Source organism: Mugil cephalus, chromosome 8 (genome assembly GCF_022458985.1).
Source record: "Mugil cephalus isolate CIBA_MC_2020 chromosome 8, CIBA_Mcephalus_1.1, whole genome shotgun sequence".
Lineage (NCBI taxonomy): Eukaryota > Metazoa > Chordata > Actinopteri > Mugiliformes > Mugilidae > Mugil > Mugil cephalus.
Genome location: NC_061777.1, coordinates 18,929,028 through 18,937,459, shown reverse-complemented (window position 1 = coordinate 18,937,459; position 8,432 = coordinate 18,929,028). Strand labels below are relative to the sequence as shown.

The 8,432-nt window shown below is 43.0% G+C and overlaps 1 protein-coding gene across 4 annotated transcripts; it reads right to left on the bottom strand.

Moving 5' to 3' along the window:
- Nucleotides 1-925: 925 nt before the first annotated feature.
- LOC125011878 (E3 ubiquitin-protein ligase RNF34-like) lies at nt 926-8,373 on the bottom strand. 4 transcript variants are annotated; one of them, XM_047591348.1, is made up of 8 exons: nt 7,821-8,373; nt 7,055-7,273; nt 5,966-6,352; nt 5,441-5,503; nt 4,797-4,998; nt 4,594-4,623; nt 4,431-4,481; nt 926-2,962 (listed from the first exon to the last, which is right to left on the bottom strand). In XM_047591348.1, exons 1-8 carry the CDS (start codon nt 7,824-7,826, stop codon nt 2,775-2,777), a joined length of 1,146 nt encoding a protein of 381 aa, XP_047447304.1. In that variant the 5' UTR covers nt 7,827-8,373; the 3' UTR covers nt 926-2,774. The 4 variants fall into 4 exon arrangements, with proteins under 4 accessions (XP_047447304.1, XP_047447305.1, XP_047447306.1 ...); XM_047591349.1 differs by having other exon boundaries at nt 4,440-4,481; XM_047591350.1 differs by lacking the exon at nt 4,431-4,481.
- Between the last annotated feature and the right edge of the window lie 59 nt (nt 8,374-8,432).

The window sequence follows — 8,432 nt, the reverse complement described above, 5'->3', positions numbered from 1 at the left end:
TGTTGGTTCTATTCTGGTAGAACTGAATTATTGAAGGTTCATTTAGTGGCCATGAGTAGAGCCTCCTTAAAATGAAGCAGCCTGCTTGTGACACCTCGTTATTATTTATGACTTCGGTGGCAGTTCGAGGCACCTTGATCTTCTTCTTCATTTTGCTTTTCAAACCGTTCCTGAACCTATTTTGTTGTGCGGACACTGTTCTGACGAAATGTGCACTTGCCTCCACCCGCTGAGAAATAACACGACAGCGTTTTTATATTCACCTCACCTGCCAGTGGTCATTATGTTATGGCTGATTGATGTAGTTCACAGAAAGACAAAACGCTGCCCCCTTGTCATCTTCTTCCACATTTATCTTGGGACCACTCACTTTGGGAATCTATCTGATTTTCTCGATGTGAAGAAAAAGAGATCATGTTTTAATAATTAAGTTATAAATCAATTTGACATCATTAGACATTTTGTCACGTTTATCGTCACCTGTAAAATACTAGAAACACTAGTACTTCTACCACTTAGTGTGTTTATGCCTCTGCCAAAGGTTTAATGTCGGAGTCTTTTTTTTTTTTTTGTGGAACATGACCAAGTGACAAGTTGCTCTTTTGGACATGTCATGTAATTGTGTCCTAATTAAAATATGAATTATTGAGGCGAGAGCAAAGATGTGCTCGATGAAGTCATCAAATTCTAATGCACTCACAGATGTCGCGTGGGCACACCTTGCTTAAAATTAAGCTGCAAGCATGTGAAATCCTGTGAATTATCCTGCCTTGAAATCTTTTAAAGAAATACTCGGTTATAAGTAGAAATCATTCTTCTATCAACTGATTTCAACACCAATTATTTCTTTGTCCACGGCCGCGCAGGGACACTGGCTGTGATGCATGACTACACACGCGCACACACACAAAAAAAAAAACAGACATTAATTAAAATCTTTAATTACCAAAATAAAAAGTTCAACATTCCCAAATACAAAGACCAAACCTTGCACACGGCACCCTCACTAAAGGAAAAGTGCAACCTGCTCTGCTACTGCTCGGGATTGTATGGGTCCAGTACAGAGCGTGATACTTCTAAATGAGAGAGGGATTCAGGGGGGAAAAGCAGAGCATTTGATGTCTAGGTGGTGGAGAAATGAGGAGGGGGACGTAACATAACCAGTGTCATAAAGCTTCTTTTCATGCTCTGGTTTAAAAGGGACTAAAGACTTCGAGCAAACTAACGCAGATTAGACACACTTGGAAACCACTTGACAGGAAGAACGTTAACCCTGTTATAGTAAACTAACCTCAACTTTTCTTTTTTTTTTTACACAGTTTAAATCAAATGGAAAAAAATATATAGATATATACATCTCATATGATCAATATATGCAAATGTACAGCAAGTCATTATTTCTATATACTTTCTATACCACAGGTGTCAGTAAACTTGTAGCTATATCTCAGAATAATTAGTTCAATACATTATATGAGAAAATTAACTAAAATGCATTAAGACACTTCATTCCACTCCCGACAATATACGAGAACTAAAATCATTCAGTTTCACATCCACAGTTGAGCTGGAGAACAGGGAAGATGGGTGAATGAGTTAGCACCGTTAATTTTTTTTTGTTTCGTTTTTTTGTCTTTTGTCTCCGTTTAAGTTTCGAGACGTGACAGAGGTGACGGCCGAGGTCAGCTATTGCTGTAATGACAGGCTCTTCACGTGTGCAACGTAGTATAACAAGCGCTTATTTAATAAAACAGGTGACTAGAATTAATAACTATGCATCCACTTTATAATCGTCTCATTTGTGGTTTCAGTGCCACGAGCTCAAAGATTTCTGAGCGGCCTTTTCGACAGCAAACACGTTGACGTGCAGCAGAAAACCCTTGTGTGAACGAGGGCTCCAGTGAGCCATGCTAGCAAGACAGACAAGATACGGCCTAATGGTCTGTCTGCTCACCTGGAAGGAATGGAGATGACGTTATTTGAATATGCTCCTGCTATCACGAGCCAAAATGTCTGCTGCGAGAAGGATATTTACCTCTGACTTAAAGAAAGGTCATGATATTCAAATCTCAGGCAAACATTTAAGAGTTTGTACACATCACCTCAACCACTGTTATTGGTCGTAGTGGGTTGCGAGCGGCGATGCGTCCACACACAGTGTAAACTAAGTGATTCAGGTCTAACATGCTAAAGAACCAATAGCCACACAAAGACCCCCCCAAACAGCTGAGGGTAAGGAAAACGGATGAGAAGCTTAAACGGCATGAGCCATTATTTGGCACCTGCTTCACTCACCTCCCATGTCCTTTGCTGAGGTTCAGTGTGAGTCTGCCCTCGTCGTTACTAAGATATGTAGTCACTTGCAGCAATTGGTAAAGAAAGGTGCTCTTAAGAAATACCCAGCGGAGCCGAGCGCCAGCTACGGTTTATAGGCAGATCTGAGGGTGATGTGTTGTGTTTGACGAGACTGCACGTGGCTCGGGCCACACATTCTTTGCTTTGAAAAACTGTAAGAAAATCTGAACGGACACGGATGAGAGATATGTTCACTTGAGGAATGACTCAGAGGAGGGTCCCCGTCCTCACGCTCTGCACGCTGGAGAAACCATCTAGTCAAATTCTGAAGGAAAAACACTCTGTTTAGATGTGCAAATACTGTGAGAATCGAGGGAATACAAACATCCACAAAATGAGTCTTTTGGGGATTCGAAGGTTATGAGCTGCATTGTTGAGTTAAGGTTACAGTCTAAGTGTGATGCAGGCGCGGCGGCGCATTAGGACTTGAAGACGTGCACGGCTCTCACGACGTACTGCCTGCAGATCGGGCACTCGTTCATCCTCTTGCCGCACTTGGTGCAGGTCACCATGTGACCGCACTCCAGGAGGACGCAGTCGATCACGGCGTCCATGCAGATCCTGCAGAGGTTGTCGTCGTGAATAGTCAGCGGACAGTTCTCACCATCTGCAGGAGAGAGACACAGAGAGACGACAGGGTTGAGGATGTGCTTTAAACACGGTGGAGGGGGAAAAACTGAGGGATACGTCATGCAGCGAGATGGGACAATGGGTCACCAAAATACTCAAGAGCCTAATGTAACACTTCATCTGATCAAGTGCACCTTATATGGGTAAGGTCACGCTCACAAGCTCCCGCAAAATGTCAGCGCCTGATACGGCTGTGTGTCAAGAGGTTTCTATGGCAACCACACAGTCCTTATCACTGGAAGCGTGCTGCTAGGAGGGTGAATGTACGTACAACACATGAAAGGATGACTGGTGGAGACTGAGCTCGTGGCGGATCGATGTTCCGGTGACACGGAGAATTGAACTAAAATATTTAAATATATGTTCTTGACGGAGATAAATGGGGATTCTCTTTCATCCTCAACCAAACGCCAGTACACAGACCCTCACGGTAAATGTCATTCCACAGAAGCACCACATAGAGCGGCTGAATGGCGTTCACGATGAACACAGATGTGGCGGAAATGTGTTTGTGTTCATAAGATGGAGGTGAGTCACAGATACAATCGTGTCTACAAAACAGTTGAGACACTGTGTTGAAGGTAGATTAAAAACAGAAAGCAATGATTTGCAAATGATATAAGCCTCATGTTTAGATCGTAACGGTACAAAGACGACGTATCATTGAAAATTCTAAGCTCATTTAGAGGCACGTTTACCACCCTGCTGCTTTATCAGGTGGTCAGGGGTAGTTTTGAAGACTAAATGTTTTCTATTCTTACAATAGATGTATTCCAATAGCTTCTGAACTGGACACCGAGGAGAGATAGTTTCTTTCATTTTTACCCTGGAGGACGCGGCATCCGTGATTTCCAAGAAGAATTCTACACACTTTGATCGGTCAGACCACAAAACAGTTTCCCACTTTGCATCAGTCCATCTTAAATGAGCTCAGTGATGTTTCCGAGTGTGGATTGCAACCAAATCAGAGTTGCACATTTCCTCTGCTTCTCCATTCCACAAACTCCAGATTCTTATCGTTTATGAGTGCAACATTTCTCAAATATATGTTATATTTTATTATATTGCTATCAATAAAATAAGATTTTGTTTTTATATGTGTATTTCATTTGCATGGTTCACTTTTAACCCGCATTTGTGGATGGAGCTACAATGCAGAGATTCCTACAAGAGAATTCAAGATAAAATCCTCAAATCTCTACACAACAAAAAGTAATTACTAGTATTATAGTCACAAGCTGCCACTGAACCTTTTTTTCCAGACAGTTCCAATCTCATTCTGCCGATTCATTTCGGCCTTTGATTTGTTGTCTTTGTACAATTTTCAGTTAAATACTCTGAATGATCATCATTGCATTCTGCTTTTACGTACGTTTTACACAGCGTCCCAACCTGGAAACACTGTTGTAGAACATGGACTACAGCAACGGTGGCAAGGAACCTACCAGCCTTACCTCTGATGGCACCATTGCAGATAGGAGGGGGAAAGGCCATCACTTTGGTGTAGGAGGAGTAAAGCAAGCATGAGATATTTAAGTCTCTATTGTTAAAAACAGGATGTGGCACTGACATCTAGGACAGTGTACACACAGATGAGTGACAGCTTACCTGTGGTTACAGTACTGCTCACATTTTCCACTGAAAGTAAAATGAATTAAGGTTACTATAACAACTGATTATGGAAAACTATATATATATGTGTTTAGTAGATTATGTCCATTACAAATCAAATTAATTGGACCAGTTTTATAGCGAGTGACTAATAAAAAAAGCAAACAATATTTACTCAGAGTGACAGAGTTAATACTCACATGATTTCCTGTTCTCCTCGGTCTCTCTGTACAGTCTGCCAACACGCTCCACCAGTTCCCACTTCTCACAGCACCCTGAATAGTTAACAAAGTTTCTGGCGAGGATCTCCTTCAGCTGCCTCACAGACAGCCCTTCGATGTCCCTCAAACTGGAGATGTCCGAGAGGGATGCTCTCGCCCGCCGCCGCGTCTGAGGACTCACCTAAAAGACAGAAAACCACTAAGTACTACAGAAAAAAATCCTCCTTTTTCTTTTCATTGTTCTATACTTTCTGTCCATCTTTAATGAATCCATTTATTGCCATTCCTTCTGTGCAAAAAGCAATTGTTATATCAAGTGCTGCATCTGCAAAACGCTGCAATTTTTGCAGCACGGGCAAAAACTTCCTGGTGTGAAGCAAATTGTCTGGCCAATAAACTGTTGCTCGTTATTTGTTCTTTCCATTCCAGCCAAGAACTTGGAGGCGTTAGCATCTAATTTTCAGCCACCAAACTGCTTTGCTTGCATTCCTAACTCAAGTAACTGCAACACAGAACAATATATAATGCTCTGTCACCAAGTATTTCTATTTATAAACTCAATATCCCCCTACGCAACTAAAAGTGATTTGTCCAATCCACGGGGCAGTAATAACAGTGATTACCTCGGGAGTGTGTTCACTGGGGTCCAGGTTGAGGAGAGACACTGATGTGGCATCACCTATATCCTGCGACAGAAACAACAAACATTACTGTGCGAGGAATGCGTAGGTCCACAGAGGATTAAGATTAGACACTCCTCAGCAACCTCACTGACACCTGGGAAAAACCATGCGTGGTGCCTTCCATTCAGAAAAGACTCGGAAAAGCTTACTGCTACATAAGCAGGCCAAGTACAGATATTTATAGTGGATCCTGGCTGCTTTGAGCCGAGTTCCCTTTTCAGCGCCAGTTGTAGCTTCTTTTGTTCGCTGCTACTCTCTGATCTCTTTCTGTTTAGCTGGCTTACAAACTCTAGCGAGCGCGGGATGAAAGGATGAAACGTCAAATTGTTCCCAAATGTTTGGAACCCCTAATGTAAAAAGCTGTCAACACGTCTTAAGAACAAACAAGATGGGACAGTAGAGCAGATAGTTGTAAAGCTCCGCCTGACATGTGGGGTTCCTGTGTATTTTGAAGATGGTCCTGACCTGGTTTGTATCAGAGCTATCGCTCCTGCTGAGAGGCTCCTCGTGAGAGGCAGCGAAAGCGGACAGCTCCGAGGCAGACTGTGTGGTGGAGGGGGTAGGCGTGAACAGGGAACGCGAGTGGAGGCTGGCCATGTCGGGGTCCTCCTCCTCCTCGATGCCTTGGTGACAGAGAACCAAGTCCACCAGGTCTTCCTTTTCCCTGCAGGTGTCAGTGGGGATGTTACGCAGCAGCAAGTACTGACGCAGGTCCTTCACACGCAGACGCATCAGCCGGGGCCGCTGAAAGGCCGTGGCCTTCAGCAAGTGACACGTGGCACAAATGCGTAGATTCTCCTGAAGCACGGAGCACAGAGAGCAGAAGCTCTTCTTGCAGTCGCAGCAAATATACTGGGGACAAAAAGAAAGAAGCAATAAAGATGACAGAAATAAGGCAACTAGAGATATATATTCACATCTCATACTATGTGCCAGTGCCTCTCTAATAACAATGATGAGGATGTGGAGCTAAAACTACTTTAGTTCTTGATAAATTTGATCCTTTTTTGTTATAAAACAGGAAACTGGTTGGGTGGAGAGGTGACATTTAACAGAACGTTAAAGCAGGTATGTGAATGCCAGAAGAACCTTTCCCTGTATTTTTCAATCACTCACATCTGCTCTATCTCTCCAGGCACAGAGACAGGAGGCACACTCTTTTAAGTGACAAACATCAAACAGTAATAAATGCAAGATGTGGGATTAGACTGGCATAGTAAGTGGAGCGCGACGTTCACACAGAACGAGACCATGTGAGCTGTGCACGAGCCTTCGGTGAAGATACTACAGCGGCAGTATGTTGGTCCACCTGTCTCTGCATGTTTTTTTATTTTTTATCCCAACACAACATATTTCAATTTTTATACAGACTTCGAGTTACGGCATATTTAATTTGAAGTACACTGCAAAATGAGAAACAGGACAAATACAGGCACGAAAATGCTTATAAACACGCACTCCATCCACATGCCAAAAGTACTTCAGTATAAATTATTCATTCAGTACCACCCTCCGCTTCTACACGAGCCTCACACAGGACACCCAGACACATACCTTCCTCCTGAAGACGGAGAAGGCCTGGCCACAGGCCTTGCATACAAGGCTGGGACTCCCTGAGCTGGTTGGTGGGTACGTAGAGTATCCTGCACTGGGGGCGAATCTGAAGGGCCCAGCACCGGCCCCAAACCCGGGCTGCTGGCCTCTGACGGCCCCAGTACCCATGACTTCATTCAGCAGACCACAGCATGAAGCCCACATGGACGAGGCCCCTGCCTGACATTTAAAAAAAATTAAAATAAATAAACATCTTCACCTCAGGCTGTCTTCAAGTCAACCTTGATTATATTGTTCATACTGACCAGCATCACTTATACATCATCATTTTTACATTGTAATCCGCATGTGTGATATACAGGACACATATGGATTCTAATCACAGGACGTATAATCATTATAATCATACAGATGACTGACAGCTTTAAGGCACAGACACACAGAGCAGCACCTGTAAGAAAACCAAGAAAAAAACACTTCCACAATTTAGCAAATTAGCTACATTATCTACAATTACAATACTACTGCTACAACTAACAACTTCAATAAACAAACTATAACAAAAAATGCCTCCATAACGTATAGCTTGACATGACTGTCCTGTTTAGTGACAGCTGTCAGATGGAGACGCTGTCTCTCTCCGGTTCTGATAATTAGCCTCACTAAGCTCCAACGCTAAATTAGGAGCTAAGGTTAGCTACTCGCTGCTAGCGACAGTCTAAGTAGACCTCAAATAGGAACAAAGGTTATGTAAAGAAAAATGCACCTTCATTGCAACTCCTGCGTGCCTACTGGGAAAGAGCGGATGGACGGTGTAACCATTGCATTACTGTGTAGCGTCACTTATTCAGCGGAACTGCCTGGATATGAAACGATGTGATGAGTCCGACGCTCGGGATCCGACTACTGCTGCTTCTTCTCCTTCATCTTCTTCTGCTGCTTTAAAGTCGACCTCCAACCAGACGAGGCCTCCCTGCCGCCACCTACTGGTATGTCACAGTCAGCACAGTGCCACTTCATCCCTGTTGGAGATAATGTATGCAGGGTAAATGTAAAAAATACATTTATTCAAGTTCCTACAATTTATTAGACAATTGGTCAAGGTAACATAAGGTATTGTCCTACGTAGATTTTCTCAAACTGATGCCTAAATAAATAAAATATAATATAAAATAATTGTTTTCAACAAAGAAATTAAACCAAAGCAAAGCAAAGCCATTCCCTTGTCTGACCATAGACTGTATAAATAGGAATTTGTGTAATATTACGACGAGGAAACGTATTCTAGCGCAACACCGGAGGGTCGGTATCCCGTCAGTCCATTGACATTCCCCCATTTGTCGCTGTAAGACATTAAGGACAAACTTCTGTCTCTGTG

Coding starts and splice junctions, on each gene's coding strand:
- LOC125011878 (XM_047591348.1), bottom strand. Junction 4,999..5,440: donor CCAGTGAACACACTCCCGAG/GTAATCACTGTT, acceptor TCTGTCTTTTAG/GTGAGTCCTCAGACGCGGCG. Junction 4,624..4,796: donor CGAGGAGAACAGGAAATCAT/GTGAGTATTAAC, acceptor TTTTACTTTCAG/TGGAAAATGTGAGCAGTACT.